Raw genomic sequence first — 22,814 nt, 5'->3', positions numbered from 1 at the left:
AAAACAAACACTTTGAAAAAAAACTTTTTTAAACACAGGTGTAATATGAAGAATTTTGACATTAAAATATCTAAATTAATAAAAAATTGATGTGTGTCATATATTTTTTGTTGGTGAGTATACTACCTCACATATTTCCAACAGTTGTCAAAGCCAAAGAAATACGTAATTTAATAGTTGTAACGCCCCGTGTTTTTCTTGGAGGCCGCTATGACAGCTGCCATGACAGACACGAAATGTTTATTGTTACCATGGAAACACGGGATGTTACGTTAAAGACCGCTGCATGAAGGGCCTTTCAGATGGGACGCCTAGTGTGCTGGCTTGCTGCGGGGTCGGGCGCAGAGCACGAGGAGAGGGCACACACCCCGCCAGCCTCAACGTCATCTTTTGTTATTGTTTTTAATGAGAGCCCCCTAGTGGTAGAAATTACATACATACTGCGTGTTTAGTAAAAACACATTTTCAAAATCATTTAGATTAAAGTCTCACTGTGTAACTTTTAAAATAACCTCCTGTTTCACCAGCGAGTGTGTGTGAGACAGTGATTTCGACCTAAAAACTAGTTAATATAACTGAGGGAAGGGAGGATTTTTGTCTTCTGTCTCACTCTGTGTGTGACTTCAAAGGAAAAACTTCTCCTGAACTGCTGCTGCAGATGGCTCATTGAACCACACACATTTGTACACACACACACACACACACACACACACAGAGTGAGTATGTGTGAGGCTGATGGAGATGGAAGTGTTAGATGGCAGAGGTTACTGAGTGTAAATGTTCAGTCAGGCAGAGAGACAAATGGACGACTGAACAACAGAACTGAACGGAATAACAAACAGGATGGAGAGGAGAGGAGAGGAGAGGAAAGGGAGGGAGGAAATAAAGGAATAAAAGTTGAAAAGATAAGAGACAGAACAAATAAGAAGAGATGTCATGACGCCCAATGATGGCGGCCACCATATAGGACATGCTGAGTTTACCAACACCTCTGGTGAACAGCTACAACAAGCCCACCTATCAGTCAAACTAACCGCCCCCAAAGCCATGCAAGTTATTACAATGTATCCATAATGTTTATTTCTACCGTACAAATGGACATTTTCAAATGGGATCTAATGGGGATCCTTTGGTGTTTGCAGACAGCCTCGAGTGGACACTCAAGGAACTGCAGTTTGTTGGCTTTTTTGTATTGCCTTCATTTTACAACACTGGAGGTTCCCACTTGGTAACAATTTAGCAGCTCCATTATTCCAGTAAATTATATATATATTTTACAAATGGTTTGTGAAATTTAATATTTTTAACATTCATTTAATTTAGTATAACTTTTCTGACAGTATGTACTAAGTAAAGCACAAAGGCACAAAATACCAGCCAGGTTCAGCTGCTCATAAAACAGGAGGTAAGGACCTTGATTTATGACTCAGATTTGAAGCTCTACTTTGGTTGTGTCAGTTCTCACATCAACAAGAGTCTCATGTGCTTATAATCTCGTCTGTCATCACGCGTTAAGTAAGCATGAAAGTGAAGTTGATTGATGTTTGTACCTGGAAGCAGACGGGCTGCTCGATGTCCTGAACCCTGAACTGTTCGAGGAAACGTTCGTCCTGACTCCAGAACAGCCGGATGTCCGGGATGCCGTACAACACCATCGCCAGTCTCTCCAGACCGAGACCGAAAGCCCATCCGGCCTTGTTCCCCGCCCCCGCTGTGAAAACACAAAATAAAAAACTGTTAAAGATCCATGCTAACTTTAAATTCCAGGTACTGTCAGGCTACATATCAGATCTGATACCAATTTAACACCAACAACTAACTCATGAACAAAGGGGAGCTTTGATGCCCTGGAGAAGCAGATGTTTCCTTTTAGAGGTAAATATGTATATTTTCATATCCACATATATGTAGCAGAAAGAAAAGATATTACCATGTCACTTTTCCCCTAATATCAGTCAGCCTTACTTTGAACCAACTATTTGAGAGGCTGAGAGAACCACAAGGGCACTCCCTCTAACACCAAAATGAAATGACTAAAACTTTCCAGTCACGAGTCCTTCAAGCAAGAAGAACTGACACCAAATACAACGTAACACCTCCGATTTTCAATAATCACACCTGAGTGTGTGTGTGTGTATGTGTGTGTGTGTGTGGACTTGTGTGTGAGGACTTGTGTGTAACAGCAGGTAGCAGGTGCTGCTGTTACTACAGCGGACTCTTCTGTATTATTCAACACTTCAACTTAATGCTGTCAATAAATCTATACAACCTTAACCTCACACACACACACACACACGCACACACACAAACACACATGCACACACACACACACACACACACACACACACACACACGCGCACACACACACACACACACACACACACACACACGCACACGCACACGCACACACACACACACAAACACACATGCACACACACACACACACACACACACACACACACACAAACACACACGCACACACATACAAACACACACACGTATTATTTCCCTGAGTTATTTTTTTAAACTTCATTGATCGCCCCTGAAGGAGATCCTCCTCCGCTCTGTGTTTACTCGGTGTGTCAGCGAGTTTGATTTCCAGAAGACAACAAACAGGAGTGAACACACACTGCTCAAGGGCACGTGTGCAGGGACAAATAAATAATTTAAATAGAAGTAAAGTAGAGAAGTAAATTGTGTTTTTTATTCATTTGTTTCTTCTAATGACCGTTGCTTTGTGCATTGATTAAACTGACAGCCTTTTTTTTTTCTTTAAATTTGACCTGTTATGCTGACCGCCAATTTAAAACCAACATAGTGTTACAATGCTGGATGCCCATACTAAACGAGGGCAAAGTTTGAGATCATGAGGAAAACACATGTTGGAGTAATACCAGGATACGACTGCAGAGGGCGCTAGTTCTGCAAACAGCTCCGCGATAGTTCCCGACATGAAACCAAGAATTTCAAGAGACGTCTTCAAGTCTCTACGTAAGCGGGTGAAACATCTCACATAAGCTCTTTCAGCACTAGCTGCAGTCGCCTGGCAGCCCTGCAGCGTTCTGACCCCGGAGAGAGCTGGCCAATCAGAGGAAAAGTGGGCACGTGTGTGTGGGGGGGGGGGGGGGGGGGGCTTAAAGAGACAGCAGTTGAAACAAACCATTTCTGGCAGATGCTGAATTTTTTATTTTTCTAGATTTTTACTGACGCCAATATAAGATAAATAAGGAGAGCTGCAAATCATGCAAAGTTACTCTGTAGGTTTCACAGAGTGACAACATGAAAAATGAAAATCAATATGGGATCTTTGAAGTGAGGAGGCAAAAGCTGTCATGGAAACATGCGTTTTAATTTTTAAAGCCTAATGTCTGTTTATGTTTGAACACTAAACCTGATGTGTGCTTTTACTCGAGTTTGTTTAAACTTTATTTCTCTGTTTTCTTGATATTTTTAAACTAAACATAACCACATAAAACAAACTGAAACAGGGAATATGAGCAAATAAAGTTCTTACTGAAATAAGTAACACTCATTCTGACTTTATCCAACAGACATAATCATCACTGGCTCCAGGAGAGGAATACGCCTTCAAACTGCAGAAAATATCTCTAATATTAAAATGCTTTTTCTGTATAAAACAGTCTGAGATAATGTCGGAGGGATCCATCTTCATTTTGAGCCATCAATCATTCTGATGGTGAAAAAGTGAACTTTCTCACACAGCACATTTCTTATTTCAGCACTAAACTCTCTGAAAGCTCTGAGGCAGGTCAAAGCAAAGGGCAAACGCTCGCTGGGATAAAGGATTATTGGGTAATTCTGAGGATTTCAGGCGTGTTGAGCCCGGGACGCAGATGAGAGGGAGATCGTCTTCATCGCTGATTGAGACAAACTGTTTTTTGTTTCTGATGAACTGAACCTCAGTCTGAGTCGTGATCCGCAGTTTAAGAAACAAAAAACTGGAAACGATTAACAGAGAGTTACACTTGTGTGGTCTTAATTGTGAAGCTATAGTGAGTTCAGAAAGTGGATATTCTTCTCATTTATAATACTCAAGTGCTCAATGAGACCCATGATCTGTCTCGTTAAGTTTCCCAGTTCTTCTTAATATTTCGACTCAGCAGCAGTTAATTATGTATTAGACCTTTGAAACATGTTTTATTTGGTGTCTGTGTTCTTGTTTTGATGCTATCAGAGTTCATAGTCCACAATTTAACCCTCGTAACTCTGCAGTACAATTAATTTTTCATTGCCTGCGTTGGTATTTTTGCTTAAGGGGATTTGTATTTCTCTGAGTATCTTCATATTGCTAGTGTCTGTGTAACCCAGTGGTTCCCACATTTTTTGTTTTTTTTGGTGGACTGTCTGATGAAAATATTTTTAAGCCCACCTCCCCAGTTAGAGATTTCCACAACCTCTGAAAGTCTGCCACCCTCAAGTCCACCATTGCAAGCTGCTGCTGGGGGATTCTCTCCGTCCAGGTTGCTAACATTATCAGAGCTAAGCTGCCTCATTGCCATTAGTTCCCTGAGCATGCAGCTGGTATCTAAACAAAGAAACTATCTAGTTTTGTTATATACCATAAGTTTTCAAGGTCCTTTTTTATTTTCCATTTGGTGCTCCCACTTAGCTGTCCTTACAATTGGTCAATTTTGGCATTGTCTGACTATGTCGCTAACAAACACCAAGTTTATTGGCATTACCTTGGACCCGCCCAATGCCAACTGACCAATGAGGAGGGGTATGTGAGCCCGCAGTGGCCCTGTGTGAAGAGCTACAGTAGCACTAGTGGACAAGCTAAAATAAAAAAAAAAGCCCTCATCATACACATCAACACAAACATATATTGATTTACGTTAACCTGGAAGTCCTCTCACAAAATCTGCCATGCTTTACTGGCAGTGCAAAACAGTGTGTGTTGTTTTCATTAAGCCCCTCTTTGAGTAGGAGGTCAGAAGTGTCGTATATATGTTAACTTAACAGTTGCAATAAGACTTTTAAAAATGTAGCAGTAAGTACGACTGATAGCAATGATTCAAACTGAGCCAAACAGATGGAGCTGGTGCAGCGAAAATGGCACATACAACTAAAAACAAACACAGAAAATAATAAAGGCTTCTTAGTTTCATATTACCCCAAACCGATGTGTCATGGATACATTCAGAGTTTAAGCCTTCATTTTGTGTCTAAAACATGCGTGGGACCTCAGGATTACAAATATTGACTTCAATCCCCAAGTCCATGTGTCACATGTGAAGGCTTTTAATCTCTGCAAGCTTCCTCCTCCTCCTCCTCCTCAAGAAGAGAACAGGATTAAACAGGTGGAATCAATACAGGGTCACAGATGTAAATGCATTCATCAAGTCAGAACCCTCACAGACAGAAAGAAGAAAATCTAATGCAGTTTGAAGTCAGATAATCTGATGTTTTGGCAAGAGGTTCGCCATCAGTGTCCTGGGATCTGTGCTGACCAAGATGCTCGATTCATAAAAAAAAATATATGAAAAAACTGACTGCAAAGCTCGTTTAAACATCAACTGATCGTCAAAAAATGTAATTAATGATCGAATTAATGTTGCAACAACACATGGTAAAACACAAAGAAAGAATTAAAAAGACATCAAAAACAATCACATGAGATTTCATTTTAACCTCACCATCTGCAAAACCTTCCAAAACGTTCTCCTCGAAGAATCTTCACTAGGAAGGGTTTCTTGGTGCAAAATAACAACTTAAAAGGCGTACTACGCCAAAAGTGTTAAAGTGTGTAATCTGCTGATCATTATGCAGAGAAATATAATGTGTGAATGCAGAAAAAAATGACATCGAGCTGATTGGCGAGCGATTAGATTCATATTTGATCACTTTTTTTTCCCGACAAATTCTGCAGAGATAATTAGTTGTGTGCAGCAGCAGCGTCGCGGCTTCAGGCGGATATTTGGCTTTCAGACTCCTAGTTTCAGGTCAGAGGCTGGCTGAGGAGTGGGCGTGGAGGATGGGATGTAATCTGGACATTTTTCTAAATATTTGTGTGTGGGGGCATTCAAATGGCTCTGCACTAATGGACAAACACACCCACAAACACTACCACAAATACGCACAACACTACACACCGAATAAGAGGCAGGCGGCGGCGGAGCTCGCAGGAGGTAGAATTACCCGCTTTGATTGGAAATGCTTCTGCTTATTATGATGATGTGTAACCTGCCTGCCCCCCTCCTGGGTGTGTGTACGAGACCACAAAGTAAGTGTGTGCACGCAAACACACACACACACACTTCCTCCTTTACATCCTGGTCTTGTCGGCGCAGGTCCAATCAGTAGACGTGGAATGTGGTTTCTATGCTAATGAGCGGTGGGTCGAGGGGTCGCAGGAGACGAGGGAACACGCTGGAATAAATCTCCACTTCATGATAACGCACAATCAATCAGATCGGTGACCCCTCTCTTCCTCACCCTTTCTTCTCAATTCTGCACCTCCTTCACTTCCTGTCATCTGCCATTCATCCCTTCTTTTCTTAATCACAAATCCTATTCACTTTTCTCACTCTCCCTTTCCACGCATTGATTGAGAATTCCTTCACTATAACTGCCTATAATATAATTTCCTCTACTCTAAACATTAAAAGTCTCAGTCTGTAAAACCTCTTCTCTCCAGGGCCTTTTGTTATTTTGTTTTCATGTTTTTATCTTACCTTCTCTAACTTTATCTCATTTTTGTTCTTCCAATTTATCAACAGTCACTTTTAGTTACTGTTGAGTTGTCATTTTCAGATGATTTTCCTTATTGAACCACAAGACCTCAAGAAACTATTTTTACAGCAAACCAGGGGATTATTACAACACTGTATAGGATAAGATATACGACACGATGTGATACAATGATCAGGAAGAATATAATATGTTTCAATATGATATGGCATCATTAAATACAAAACGATACATATAGAAAAATTATACAACAAGATACGATACAAAAAGATTCAATTTGAATAAAAACTACATGATATATTATTATATGGTATCATATCCAAATCTTTACAATTCAGTAAACAAAAGATACCAGACGAACCGATAAGTTAGGATAAAATATGATACAATACAGTATGATAATATATGACAAAACATGATATGGCATCATCTTATTCAGAACAATAAAATAGGAAAGTAAACAATACCAGATGGTACAATGAGATACCATGCAAATAGATGCCAACACTTAATTCTCCTTGATTTGCTGCATAACTTCCAAATGAGATTGAAACTGCTATATGTCTAACAAGTTGAAGAACTTTTTCATCTCTCACGCCAACAAACTGTCAACATCTCCTGACTATCACGACAAAAGTTAGCTTTAGTTGCTTTTGATGTTAAAGCCCCTGGAAACTCAAATCCACAAAAAGCTTTTAACTATGTTTCTTAAGATCTTTCGTACTGTACGTAATATAAACTCTCCTAAAGCATTAGAGATGACTTCTTAACTGTGTTTTTTGAAATTTTGTCATTTAAGTTTAAGAACTCTGTGCCTGCCCACTGAAAGCCAACAGATCGGCTACAGTTGCACCGCCCACCTCCGCTGGTCACTTGTCTTGAATTTAACGGTTATAATACAAAATGAATTGGGGCAAATTTTGATTAACAGACGTGAGCTGCCACACCCACACAGGCCTGAGAAATCAAGTTGCAAAATGAACAAGGTTTTCTAATAGTTATGAATGGTTATTGCCACTCAGATTTACAGGGGCTTTAATGTGACATAATGTAGTTCACCATGCTTTTTGGTTCCGTGTGTGCAGATGTCTTTTTTTTTTGGTTTTATCTGGTGACACAGTCTATGACTACTCATATAGTAGTCATATTTTATCATGATGTAGGTCTATTGGTTGCAGCGTTAGTTGTAAAGTGATTCGTGTCTGTTGGATCAGACTGTTTTGAGTGTTCAGTCTAACGTAAGTTAAAAGACTAAAAGGAAATACAAATATTTTTTCATGCCAAGACCAAATATGAAAGCAGCCTCTTCAGGTTTTATTCAAGCTAAATCTTCCACCCATCGAAGGGCTTCTTATTTAATAAATGTACAAATATGTTCATCATTTTTCTCCTCTGTTCATCCTGATAAAACATAGCTTTTCATTTGTTTCTCTCTCTCCTCCTCTCACCTCATCTGTCTCCATTGGTCCTAATTATATTTGTCATGAATATATTTATGACTTCGTTATTAGAGATTGTACTGTGGTGGCAGTGGTTTTAAGCTGCAGAATCATGATTAATATAATGATTACATAGAAAGCTGTGGCAGAATAAAACTATGTGTAATTAGACAGGACGACAGCGGGATTCTGCAAATGAATCTGAAACTTTATAGTGTTCAAATGTAGTTTTAGAAGGAAGACAAAATCCATGAAGGGGAAAATAATGCAAATATTATCGAGAGAACCAATCTCAATGCAACCAGGAGGATATATTCAAAGAATGACAGGTCTATAATGCAACATAAAGAACTTTTTCTGTTTAAATCTCAAGCCGCAATTAAAGAAATGTACCCTTCCTCCCTGACAAATTTTCCTTACAGACCTATAGAGAGCTTTATTTAAATTTTGTATTCTTTAAAAAAGATAGATAAATAAATACAAAATTGAATAAGGACTTGAAAAGTGTAATGTTCTATGAACTTGAGGTTAAGGGGTGTAGGACCATTCTATAAACTGGGGATCTACGAGGGTAGAACTAGTATATGACCTGGAAGTTTATGAGTGTAGGGCGGGTCTATGAACTATTAAGTTTAACGTTTAAGACTTGTCTAACAACTGGAAGTGAAGGGGTACATGAGCAGTCTTTGAATCGGAGGTTAAGGGTGTATGACCAGTCTATAAACTGGTGGTTTGGGAGGGTAGAACTGGTCTATGAACCTGTAGAATAATAGTGTTAGACTAATCTATAAACTAGGACGTTAAAAGTGTAGAACTGGTCTATGAACTTTGAGGTATAATAATAATCATGGAAAACTGGTCTGAACTGGAGGATTAATGTGAAGACGTGTTTCTTTGGAACTGGTGCAATAATGAAGGCTGAAAAGCTTCTTTGAAAAGAAAAAGAAAAACATAGTATAAGGAAGTTAAACGTGAAGTATTGGTCTATCAACTGATGGACTACAGCGCTAGTCTATAAACTGGTGGTCCAGGAGGGTAGAACTGGTCTGATCGGGAAGTTCTGGAGGTATGAACGTTTACTTGTTTATGAACTGGGATGTCTGAAAGTGTAGAACTGATCAATAAACTAGAGGTTTGAGAGTGTAGGACCGGTATACTGACGTTTGGGGACCGAGAAAGCTGCATTTTTGGGGTTTACAAATGGCGTATAAATGGACATTTTGGATTTATCACTAATCTTTAACCTTCATGTCTTTTGTGTAGTATTATTGTCAGAGTATAACAGGTCTATAAAGAAAACATTTGAGGTTTAATGATGGGTCTAAAAAATTGAGACTTCTTATTGAAGGACTTGTCTATACCTCAGCTTTGAGGCTCCACAGCCTTGTACTTTGGCTGTACAGTTTTTGAACTCTCTGTGAACAAGTACTCAAAGGTTCTGAGGGGGGAGTTTGTGCTTTTTGCTCTGACACATCTAAGGCTCTTGAGCCTGTCAGCTTGTCTGGATCATCTCATCTACAGGGATCAGCAGTGAGAGTCTGTGAGCTGCTGCTTCACATCATCCAGAGCTGCCGGCAGAAAAACTAAATGTGAAGCTGATGAAGAGCTTTCAACACGAGGAGAATCACACATCTGACGCAGGAGACACTGACGTACACCCAGCCAAGAAGAAAGGCGGGTAAAATGCCTGACTGATGCGCAACAGTCTTAATGTTGAAGAGTGTGTATGTGTGTGTGTGTGTGTGTTTGGACAGAAGAGCAGTGAACTGAGCCGCAGTGTGGCACAGACGTCAGCCAAAACAGATTGCACGACGCACAGCGAGGGTAGATGGCTAGAGAGCAAACACTGCTGAGTGGGTTGGAGTGTGTGTGTGGTGAGACTAGCCCCTGCCCTCCCTCTTTTTAGTCACACACAGCTCTGCAATGCCAGGCCCCCTCCCGCAGCCAATCAGGAAAGCTTGCCGGAAACAGTGGTAGTGGTTTGCTCAGTGTGTGTAGTGGTATCACCGTATGCTGATGACGTCATTGTTTAGTGATCACATGACACATTGCGTCAGCAGTGAAGTGTCTGAGTAAGTAATGTGTTATCTGTATGCAGACTGAATGATGCCTTCAGGGGCTTTTTTTTTCACTGAACAAAAGAATAGATTAACAGTGAAACATTAACAAGCTGATTAAAAGTAACAACGCATAATCCCTCTATTGGCAAATGTATTGTGTCACACTCCATTTCTAGGCTTAAATTCAGTAATTATTGGACCAAGCTGAAGCCATAACACCAGAGAAAACTACATGAACCCAGGACTAGAACAAGAGATCATCAGAACAAACTGGGCTAAAACAACAGAGAATATCCAACCAAATTGGGATAAAACGCGAGGGAATGTTGGACCAGATTTGCCTGGACCAGACCAGAATATCAGATCAAGCAGGGTTAAAACACCAGAGAATATGGGATCTAACTAGGATTAAACACCAGAGAATATAAAACAAAAATGGTCTAAAATTACAAGTGAGTTTTTGACCAAACAAGGATAAAACTCAAAAGAATATTGCACCAAAGTGGGTGTATAATCAGATAATTTAATGACAATCGTGGCACAGTTAGTTAGAGAAGCAGGGTTAAAAAGAGAACACTTGACCAAACAGGGCTTCTTAGAGAACATTGGATCAGAGTCTGTTGACAAAACCAAACCAGGGTACAAACCAAGTGGCAACCTGTACAAAAATGCAACAGACTAATACATCAAAACATAATGAACTAAATTTGGTTCGAAACAACACTGAGTGCTAGACTTTGACTTGACAATTGAACAGATACTGTTTTTTTGCTGGATGATTTAAAGAGCTTGAGCTTATTTCTGACAATACTGGATCCAAATAAGGGCTAAACCTCGTGAAAATAACTGGATCAAATCAGGACCCAAAAATTCAAGATAGTTCTAGACCAATGAATGTTAGCAACGAGGTAGCATTTGAGCGAACTAGGGTTACAAGTTTCATGACTGCACAATAACATCAATGATTTTGGAAATGTTCACACACCGGGACTAAAACAGCAGAGAAATGTTGGCAAAAAATTGTCCTAAAAAAGTGAAAAACTCTTACCAAGCCCAGGCAAAAAAAACAAAACAGATATTAATTCAACGGACTCTGAAAACTTTTGAACAATATTTAGTGCAGCTGTTAGAGTTGGAGGCAATGAGAAAAAGTGATGGATTATAACTGAAACTTGTGTTGATTGTTGGGTTATTTAATATGCATTTGTTTCATTGATTTACATTCATTTGGTAGCGTTGGCTGCTTCACATATTTTCATTTTCTATTTGTCAAACTCTGATTCTGATTCGCTCTCATTTTTCATTCTGTTTGTATCTCTCTGTCGTCTTTCGTATTCAATAACTCGCTCTCTGTCCTCTTTCAATAACATTTTCTGTCCCTCTATTTCTCCATTATGTTTTCTTACCTTTTCCACTCTTTTTCATCTCTCACCTTTTCATCATTCCCCTCTCTCTCTTTTCTCCTCCGCTCAGCTCATTCCTCTTTCTCACCTAATCCGTTTCTCCTCCACATTTCCACCATTACTCCTTTTGTCTCCTTTAATTTCACCTTCACTCCTTCATTCCAGCTATACGCTTAACACTGCAGTCCATCACTGGTCTCTCACTCTCATTTCCAGCTGGCCGACACATTATTCTACCTGCATGGCTGTAGCTAATTCTTCTTCTGTTTCCTCCTTTTATGGCTTAAAATGTCCATTAAATCACTTTGTTAGCATGTATGGCTATAGCATTTATTCTGAAAAAAAACAGTTCAGTGTATTACTTTCAGCAATGACAAGAAGAAAAGGAAATATTCCCTTCATGTCAGGACTGTTTTAATGATTACTATTCAAGCTGGTGTTTGAGTGAAGACTCGGTCCCCCATCAGTCCCAGTTTGAGACGGCCGATGTTTGGTACGTTAACGTGAAGCCCTCAGAGGCTCACCTCTTCACCTCACCACCTCTCACACTCATCTGTCAGCATAAGCAGCCCCTAAATGGACTATAGGCAGCCTCCACCCGCCTCCAAACTCTGATTTATAGATGGAGGCTCTCATTGCCGGCTCACAGGGAGGGGGGTATGACTGCAATGCACCATGGGGGTCAAACATGCAGAAAAGAGGAAACGCTTATTCAACATCTGAAATAAAAAATGATAACCTGCTGCTGAACAGTTCATATTTTCCTTTAGCTCTTTAAAAAGCCTTTTAAAAGTATTTTCTAGTTTAATTCAGATTAGTTTGGTTTATTCACACAAATACATGAACACATAGTTCATTAGTACTTCAATTAAGGGTTTATTTCTTTCTTCCATAATTACGTACTCGTAAAAAAAAAAGTAAAACTCAAAGTGCAGCAAATCTCCAGATTTAGGGGCATGAAAATGTACATTGCTGTCATTTGAAAGCCTACTCTGAGATGTTGGGGGGGGGGGGGGGGGGTCTGGATTGTCCACTTTATGGTTATATTGTATTTAACGTAAATTAAGAAATCTGTCTCCACTAATTAACACAATTCTGGGTGTTAATACTAATAAAACTTAACGTAGAGACCTGAACCCCCGATCAAGGAGTGGGCGCAGTATACGAATGGACTGTAGCGAGAGAGAGAGGGAAATGCGAGCTGCAGAAAAGCGGTTCTATTAGGCTGTTGAACAAAAAAAGTTAGCTAAGCAATGCTTGGCTGTCTTGTTCAAGTGCTGCGTCGTTCCGACCATAATGCTGCACACTTACATGTAAGAAAATAAAGGCTTCCCTGAAAGCCACTGTGTACTTCGAACCCTGACTCTAGCTAACTTTAGAAGTCCATAATGAGATTTTCAGATTTCAGAACTTTCACATTTTAAACCATCCAGCAGGGTTCCCTTTCAATTAATCTGCAATGAAATCTATTCATTCTTTTCCCGCTTGTTTTTTTGGAGTGTCGTTTGTTTCCTGTTTCAAGGCAAGATAATACTTTTCTAACTGACATGCAAATCTCCTAATTTGTCTTATAAATCACATTTTTTGGTGCTTACAATGTGTCTACGTAAAGCCTTTCATTAACCCATAGACATGCCTATCATGCTGACCTCTGGACTACTTATGAGGGGACACTTGTGTTTGATAGTGATTAGGAACAAGCAATCAGGACCTTGGTAAATGTGCGCCACTCTTCCCAATCTCAAGTGTTTCTTCTGAAAACTTTTCCCGACAAAGTTACAAAGTGCTGATTGGAAACATGACAAAGGAGAAGCTTCATTTTGTCTGACTCGTTCTCTCAGACTTTGTGTGTGAAATGTTAAACATGAACTCTCCCCGCGGTGCGAGCGCTGCTTTGAATGAGCCTCCAGTAATGAATATAGATTATAAAAACAATATGAGCTGAAACAGTCTGCAGCAGACGCCTGTTATTGAGCCTCGCTGCTGAATTATTAACGAGGAAGTCATAAATTATGCAGAGTGATTAGTAACCAGGCAACACGCAGGTTTACCTCGCTGTTTATAGATCAGTTCGATGGAGGTGGGAGACAGAGACTGAGCGACACGAGGGGGAAAAACTGATCAATTAAACAGACTGCAAGTACAAATCGGATTCACAACGGGCGCCAGGGTTTTTCTTGTTTCAACTTCTCCAACGTGATTTGTTTAGAGTTGCTAAAGACGTGAATCGGGGAAATTATCGGTGTAATATTCATCATCTCTATCGATCTGCTTCAGCTAACCCTAAATGAAGCTTTAACACAATGTAACAGTTGTCTTTTGAGGGAAACACAGAGTATTCTTTGTCTTACTAACAGCTTTGAAGGATCATAACACACAACAGAAAAAGATCCGTTACCATGACTTCCAAAACCTATTTTCCTTTTACCAGCAGCAGGAGCAAGCGGCCGGACCACAGGCTATACTGAAAAGATGTACGACAAGACAGCTCTCTAAAAGTGGAGAAAAAAGACATTCAAGGCTCCTCCTGCTGGCTGGAAGCAGTATAGGTCCTGAACCTCCGTCTCCTCCATGTTAGCAGATGGGATCGTGGACTGTATAAAACATGGACGGAGTCTCAGAGACGTCAGCCATTGGTTTCTGAAGAGCGCTGTAAGCCAAATGATGGTGGACGCCATATTGGAAATGCTGACTCTACCTAACTTTGGATCATTCTAGAAACAGACAAAGAGGTGGAGCCTTCAGCAGCCTAACAAGCAGTGATATAGAGCTCCTATAGTCCCCGACAGATGCAGAGTCGCCTACTGGTCTTGCCTTAAACAAAATTGATGATTTTCAACAAAAAACAAAGTGTGTTCGTCCAACTTGGAGAGATAAACTTCATTCAGACTAACATGTTTACACAATGAATCCACTTTCTTGTCAAAAAAAAGTCAATGGCAAAGACTCACAGGACATCAAGACAATGTGCAAATACTGACCAATCCTGTCCTTAGGAAAAGGTGCTGTCACTCAAACAGTGACATCACAGCCGTTGATGATGTATTTGAGCATGAACGTGAGAGTAGGTCACTCTGTTTAGTCAGCAGCTACAGCAGCTCTCTACTTTAAGATCAGATCATCAATTCTCAGAATGAAAGAAGATAAATTCATCTGTTCGGTTACCGTCATTTCCTTTGACTCTGAAACTACACTCTCTCTGTTTTTACTGAAATCCTGTCCGTCCCTCCTGAGTGGGCACAATCACACACACGCACGCACACACATGAGTCATGATTCCACAAATACTGACGCTCTTTATATTTCTTTAACACTCTAAATTCAACACAAAGAAACATACTCAGGTGTGTGACGCAGCTTCCTACTCCTCTCCAAAAAAAACAACTCCTACTCCTGTTTGTGAATTTCACCCAACTCAAGCCAAGGATGGCATGTACAAAACACATGAACACACACACACTCACACACACTCACAGGTGTGTTAGTCTAAACTATGATCAGCTGTGCCGCAGAGATCAGGCTGTAATTACAGGCGGATTACAGGGAAATGGCCGGGCTTTGGCGAGGTTAGGTGTTGGAGCTGCTCTCACAGCTTAGCTGCCTGATCCTGTGTTTAGTGGAGGTTAAGACACTTTGTCATCCACACGGTGATAATCAACAGTCCCTGTACACCGGCCCACATTATACAAAGACTAATGAGAGAGGCAGAGAGCTGCAGAGGCAGAGGGGTTCACACACAGACAGGAAAGGTAAAGACAGAGGAATTACACGGGTCTATGTGGTGAAATATCACTGGAGTACATTCTGGAGACAAAAAGTCATTCTGACTGCAGTTCTCTCCGTCTAATGTGATAACTGGGAATTCATCTTTATTTACAGATTCTACATAAAAACTTCTGTTCACAGCGGTCTGGGTTTTCAGTATCTGCTTGTAAAACGTTGTCATATGAGATGTTTTGACCAATCACGTACCAGCAGGCTTTGGTTTATGTAAAACAGTCGGTAGCTAGAGGAACACAATCCACTAATGACATCCCCTTCGATGTCAATCTGACTACCTGTCATTTATCAGTATAAACAGATATCTGGAGTACAGATCTATATTTCAGGAAACCTAATCTTGTCAATGTGAGTGAATCACACGAAAATCAGTTTCTTTTTCTGGTTCGTTCAGCTGAAGTGATCCAGAGTGAAGCCCACAAGGGACTTTTATCTCCTGTTGAAGTGAGATTCACAAGAAACAGACGAGCAGGTGCTATTCCTGTGGGAGTAATAGACACAGGAAGGATGGTGTTTAAGTTCCTGCTGCAAACGCCGCATGTTAAAGAAGTCGTTAACGCTAACCACTGGCTACACCGGAATACAGAGAAATTGTCTATCGATGACGATAAAGGATGACTGCAGAGGAGTTCCAAGACTGACTGATATCTGGATCATTTAAAGCAACATGATACATGATACACTACAATAAGGGAGATTTGTTACTCCCACTCCGTGCCCTGAACAGCTGTACTTGCACTCTGCAATCTGGGTTTGTTTGGTATCTCAACAAATCATCAACATTTAACAACCTTGCTAATTGAAGAAGCACAATAACGTGAGTTTGAAATGCCTCTAAATGGCCACAGTACAGGGGACACTCCATCTTTATTTTCTATACCTGGCACAACTCAACTGCTCTGTATTCCCCATGTCCTGATTAAAATGACTGTTTAACCCTTTAATGTCCCCTGCATATTTAGTGTTCTTCATTAAAAAATGGGCTCCATACGGCGGATAAACTGTGTCCTCTCTGGACTACAAAACTGGATAATGAGACACGACAACATCTCAGGCAGAAGGAGGGAAATCCCCTCATCTCCAGCACACCTCCTCAAACACAACTGTTTGTGTGTGTGTGTGTGTGTGTGTGTGTCTGGCTCTCCTGCCTGCAGATCTAAACGTCTGTCGGCCTCTCCATCTGTCTGCCTCCATCACAGTTGGGATATGTTGGGGTGAAACCGTTTTTCCTCCTCAAACTGAAGATAAACACTCCGCAGTGATCCTCCCTCGGCTCTTTAAAGGAACACACGCGGCTTTTAGACATTTTTCAACAGTTTTTTGTATCTATGAGCAAATGCTGCACGTCGTTTGAACTCTTTTATCGTCATGTTATTCCTCGATTTTGTGTTTCTCCACGTGTGAGGACCATCTGTTGGTTAAACTGGGATTCTTGAACACAAAGGGCTGATAGTTTTGATAAATGTAAAATGCATCAAGTGACCCTGTGGGCATATAAATGTGTATATAGACCAAATATGAAGTGAGGTTTCATGCAGAGTGAATTAATCAGACATAACCGAGACAGCAGATCTTTGCACCAAAACAAACCTTTCCCTTAAGACACACCTCCTCCGTCTCTCAGCTTCACCCTTTCCCTCCTGCCACCACACTTCCCCCTGCCCCTCCCTTCCTGTTTCACCAGCTGATGACTGTGAGACAGAGAGAGGCAGAATAAGTGGTGCTGATAAACATCTAAAAGCAAGATTCTGAGCTCAAGATCGAGTGATGATACACATCCCAAAACTGATTTGGTTGTTATCTGTTTGATTTTTTCAGAACAAAGAAAATCTTTACTAGGGTTTTAAAGTCTGTCGGTTCTGCTTCAGGTTATATTCTTGAGATGATACTCCATTAATATGCCCCTATAAGAAGCGTCTTGTAAACAAGCTGCAGCAAGTTGCAGCCATTAAAGCCAGTTTTAAAGCTCCTGGCTAAAGCAATATGTTCCAAAATGTTTTGTTCCTTTCACCGGTCTAGACCCAAAATTATTAGAAATAAATACCTCCCAGGTTTGATTCCTTTTTAAAATTCAACTTTGACTATTCAGATCACGTTTTTAGCTTCCATTGAGACTGCAGACTTTGACCTTTATTTCTTTCGCCCCCGAAATAAGTACATTGCAGCTGTTGCAGCCTGTTTCACTGCTGCAGGCTGAAGCAACCTACTGGCGCGATCTCAAAACCTTTGGTACCAATTAGACCCAAAAATATGTAATAACAGGTCCCAGATTTAAATATCCGATAAACACTTTAACAAAATGCACCATGGGAGTTGCAGTTGTGGTCTCTATTGAGGATTTTCTGCAGGTCTACTACTACATACATTATATTATATAACTACACTCTGCATCTTGCTGCTATTTATCATACAGAGTCACTTTAATCACTTGTCACTTTATCTTGTCATTCTCTGTAAATACTGTCTCAATTCTCAATTCCCCCCTGCTAACTTCATCATTCATTTTGTACTTGTATATACCCCTTGTTTTTTTATTTTTATTTTTATTTTATTTTATTTATTCTGTTTAATGTGTATTTTGTATTTTCGAGCTTTCTTGTCTGTGCTGCTGTAACGCCCGAATTTCCCCTCTGGGGATCAATAAAGTATTATCCTATCCTATCCTATCCTAGGTCACCTAAAAATGTTTCCTTCTATTTAAACCTTTCTGGCAGAGCAGCAGACCTCATGCTAACAGGTGTAAACACACACAGTATGCAGGTGAAACAACTACCTGTTTGACCCTCCTTGTGTTTTCTGTCCTGCTGACCCGTCCTTGTTGCATCACCTGTTATCTTCCCTTCATACCTGTTTGTTTTAATTACCCAGCCTCTGTTTGACCCCTACCCGTCATCTACTCCCGTTACCATCAAACTCCTCGACCTCTTCTTGTTTCTCTCCACTGTTACACTGACACCCAACTGACCTTTCCTCATTTTCTCCACGCAAAAAAAAAAATGACAGGTAAAAAAAAAAAAAAAAGTAATCAAATGGAGATGTTTAATGGCGTCAGACATGATTAATCGCTGGCAGAGAGGTGAAGTGATTCCAAACAGTGATTCAACCCGAGCGCTCTGTAATGAGGAAAGAGCCCGGCTGCCTATTACCTTAATAAAGACGTCTACATGTTAATTATACTGACACGCCTGAGTGCAAGGAGTGTGTATGACAGAGTGTGTGTGTCTCTAATGACTCAATGCTGCTGCTGCTGCTGATGGGAAAGAGAAAAAAAAAAAGAGACTATGCTCTGCGGATTTAGACGTGTTTGATTTAGACGTGTTTAGAGTAATGATTTATCTTGCAAATTGCCGGATTCTTTCTCAAAAGAGTTAAGAGCACTGCAGAGAGAAGCTCCACCCTCCTTTTGCCCCGAAGCTTATCGGCGGCAATGTGGTGGATAAATGAGACACCTTACACACATTCGACATTAGCTCACACACGTTAGACAGCACATTAAGTATCATGAGAGCAGTAAAGTTGATTACTGTAGTTTTTAATTATCCTGGAGGGAAAGTGGAAGTAAATCATAAAAAAAGCTGGTTGATTTTTTTTTAAGAACTTTTAGATACTGCAGGTGGGATTTATCATAGACTGTTTATCAGAATTTGGAATTTTCTTCATTCCAAAAGTGAAGCCAATGCTGCAATGCCTAAAAACTGCATTCTCACTCATGATGTATCGAATGTTCATTCAGTAATATATTGTCCCATTTAGAAACCTGAAAGAAACATGCACATACCTTCATGGTGTTTAAAATTAAAGTCTACGTTTGGTAAGTTGGGTCACTTTCTGGTGGAGTGTTTGAGTATGAGATTAGTTGCGGATTAGTGGATTTAGGGCCTGTGTCCAGGGACGGCACTTTTTGCACTGGTAGCACCCACAACCTCAGTTACAGAGCACTGCTCACAGGCGCTCATTGTTACTGTTACATCGGATAACTTCTTAATAATCTCCCTTTTTCAAAATAAATGACACCAAAGAAAAGATAAAAGAATGTAAAGAAATCCTTTCCTGGCATTAGCAGCAGGTTGGTTGGACATTGTTCCCTTGAAAAGACAAGGGTTAGTTTCTCCTCTGCCATTGTTGTTGACAACGCTGACATCATTTTTATTGGTCTGTGAGGAAGAAGTGACATTGAATGCAGCACTATTCCAAAACGATAACAGCTGACACTTAGGGTGGTTTTTATTGGTTGGTTTTGTATTAAAAATGGGTGCTGCATGTGGACACAGGCCCTTAAGGTGGGTCCATGTGTTTTGGATATTATGTTAAGCTAAGCTAACAACCCCAGTTGATACTGAGCCAAGAGTCATCTTTGACACTTGATAGAACAGGAGCAATTCAGTTGATGAAATTAAGTTATTATATTTACAGGGTCAGGTTAACCAAAAAAACCCTGACGTGTGTCAGACTTTGAATCAAACTGAGGGCACAGAAATAAAAACAAATGCATTGACAGAACGACATTTGCGATGACTAAAATGTTCTTTTTTGTCCCTTTGCTTTTTAGGCACAGTGCTCAAGAGCCAGAACCAAAATATTACTACAAATATCAATAATAATACGTCTGATTAACACATTACTTGCATCATCAGAGTGTGATTCACAGATTATTCACATTGATGTGTCTCTGCAGTCTGCTCCCTGTGTACCATGCCTTCCCTCAGATGGTAATGACCAACCAATCCCCTTCTGTGCCTATCATGAACATAATCAGTGATTCAAGGAGTCTGTTGTTTGTGTGCATTATGTGTCATACATGTTGTGTGTCCTAAAACTACATTCAACTGATGTAATCATCACAGATATCATCACCTGCTGCTTTAGGTCCAGTATAGTTTAAATCTAGTTAAACTTTAATGCTGCAGAACACACGTTTATTTCAGACAACAGTGTGTTTCCTGCTTTTTTGATAAAGGTTTTGTTCAGCTGGAGTGTGATTCAAAATGACAAACAGACTGCGCACAAATGCAGCTCCATGAAAAATGTTGTTTTACAGAGGTCTGAGTGAAAGATTATGACCAGCCTGCACAGACCTCTGACCTAGACCCTGATGCTCAAAGAAAAAGTTTCCACCTGTGAGAGTAACTGGATCTGCAGGAGGTTTCCTGGTTGTTTTTTGTTGTTTTTTAATGCTCCTTTTGCTTTGCAGCAAGACAGATTTTTCTATGAAATAAATCTCTACCAACCCCAACTGCCTTTCTGCTCCAGCAGACTGCCTCTAATAAAGTCCTCCTGTCGTATTTGGGAATTTCCCGGGGGTTACAGAAATCAGCACTTGAATCTGTCCTCAGATTGTCTGCAGCAGCATTGAGTATCTCTCTCGCTTTGTTTCACTGTTGCTCTGTGCTGACAGCAGAGTGCGGCTGCAGGCGGGTGAGCAGAAACAGCAGAAAGAGCTGATCCTGCGGAGTGTTAGGATTCAAAAGAAAATAAAAAAGATCAAGGTCTGCAGTCTCAAGGGACGCTAAAGACTTCGTCTGAATAGTTAAAGTTGGCTTTTAAAAAGGAATCAAACCCGTGAAGTTTTTCTTTCTAATAGTTTTAGGTCTAGACGGGTGAGGGGAACAAAACATTTTGGAATAAATTGCTTTACACAGCAGCTTTTATACTGGCTTTAATGGCTCAAACGTAATCTCCAAGTGCATGCATCTGTTAAAAGTTTGTCCACTTTAAGTTGTTTTTATCCCTGACAGGCTCAGATTGTTTTTCCAAGTTTCTGACAACATAACAGAGATTTACTAGAAACTGCATCAAATGTTTCTAGAATTTCATGTATAATCCTCTGATGTTAAAAAATGAAGTCAATGATGTAGTGTTAAAAACTGCAGTTCCCCAAGGGTCCACTTGAGGCTGGCTGCAAAAGCCCTGTAAATCCCATATACGCCAATCGTATTATTTTCACAGGTGAAATACAAATATTTACAACCTGGTTCCTAAAAACAAATTTGGTATCAGTAGTTCATGTCTTTTAAGGCACATAATTAGGGGAGTGGCTGAGTTGACTGACAATTGACAATTGAAGCGTTGTTATTGCTTTCCAAGTGATTAAAGCCCGCCTTAGTTCTTCCTCTTTGTCTGGGACAAGACTCATCCAAAGTTTGTTGGAGTCAGTATTTCCAATATGGTGACCGCCATCGTTGCATTGTGTGCTGTAGCAGCAGCCTGAGGGGAGCTAATCCCAACAGACTAAAAAAAAAAAGATCCACAAGGCCAGTGATGTTGTGGGGGTGGAGCTGGACTCTCGGACAACGGTGTCAGAAAGCAGGATGCTGTCTAGGTTGCAGGTCATTTTGGGCAACAGCTACCAGCCCCTCCATGACATGCTGGCAAAGCACAGGAGCACATTCAGTGCTAGACTTATTCCCCCCCCCCCCCCCCCCACCCCCCCCACGATGCACCACTGAACACCACAGGAGGTAATTCCTGCCCATGGCCATCAAAGTTTACAACTCCTCACAACTCAGACACTCGGTCTGACCTGTGGACTTATTTCACTGCAAATTGGCTCCTGCATCGGTTTGGTGCATTGGCTGTGCATGTCCTCAAAAATCATGCTTCAGCATTCTATGGATCCACTTTGCCTCGTGTGAGTGCACCCTAAGAAGTCGACATGGAAACCTAAAAAACTCAACAGAAAAAAAAGTTCAATGGGTGACCCTGTAAACAGTCAACTTTCGGCCGAGTGCGTCAGTGGCTGCGTATTTATTTGTTTAGTTTGTCATTAAATACAAAAATGATCAATATATTTTGACACCATAATGAAAAACTAAACAAAGTGGCATTTTAGAGGACTCTAGCTGAAGGTCACACGTTTAACCAAAACCCCATCCGCCCCAAAAAACACATGCTGGTTATACTGTTCTGGGTCACATTTAAGTAAAATGTTCCATAAGAAGCCACATCTCTCTGCAGGGTGGACACAGCTGATGTCCTGCCCTGCTGTCAACACTTCTACATGTTGATGCGTCTCCTGTTGAGCAGCTGACGTTGGTTAATCATGGCAGAAAGATACACACCTGCTCCACAGACTTCTTCGAGTCCAATTAGCATGATGACTTACTCCGCTTATAGCCGCCTGCTGGCTACTTATCGTCTGAGTCAAGGTGTCCATCGCCTGCGTCGCTTGAATTCCTTCTCATCTCGCTGCTTTGCTATATTCAAATTCTTCCTCACATTTCCCGCATATTTCTCAATCTGCCTCTCATCATCCTCCACACAGCCTCTGATGTGTAGCTCTGTCTGCTTTTTCTAAAGCGCTCCATTCTCCGTCTTCATTCCTGCCCCGAGCTCTCCGTCAGAGGCAGGCCATGCAATTAACAAGCTCTAATTACCTTAAGCTTGTTATTTAGCTTGTTAACATACATTAATTAAGACCAAAT

The 22,814-nt window shown here is 40.6% G+C and overlaps 1 protein-coding gene across 2 annotated transcripts in view; it reads right to left on the bottom strand.

Moving 5' to 3' along the window:
- Positions 1-22,814, bottom strand: part of fars2 (phenylalanyl-tRNA synthetase 2, mitochondrial) — a 115,925-nt gene that overhangs the window by 39,072 nt on the left and 54,039 nt on the right. For both annotated transcript variants that reach the window (XM_061064999.1, XM_061065000.1), the window contains one exon: positions 1,551-1,711. In XM_061064999.1, the coding sequence (XP_060920982.1) occupies positions 1,551-1,711 (161 nt within the window). The remainder of the gene's footprint in view (positions 1-1,550; positions 1,712-22,814) is intronic.

The sequence above is a fragment of the Labrus mixtus genome, chromosome 19, assembly GCF_963584025.1.
Source record: "Labrus mixtus chromosome 19, fLabMix1.1, whole genome shotgun sequence".
NCBI lineage: Eukaryota > Metazoa > Chordata > Actinopteri > Labriformes > Labridae > Labrus > Labrus mixtus.
This window is presented reverse-complemented; position numbering and strand designations above follow the sequence as displayed.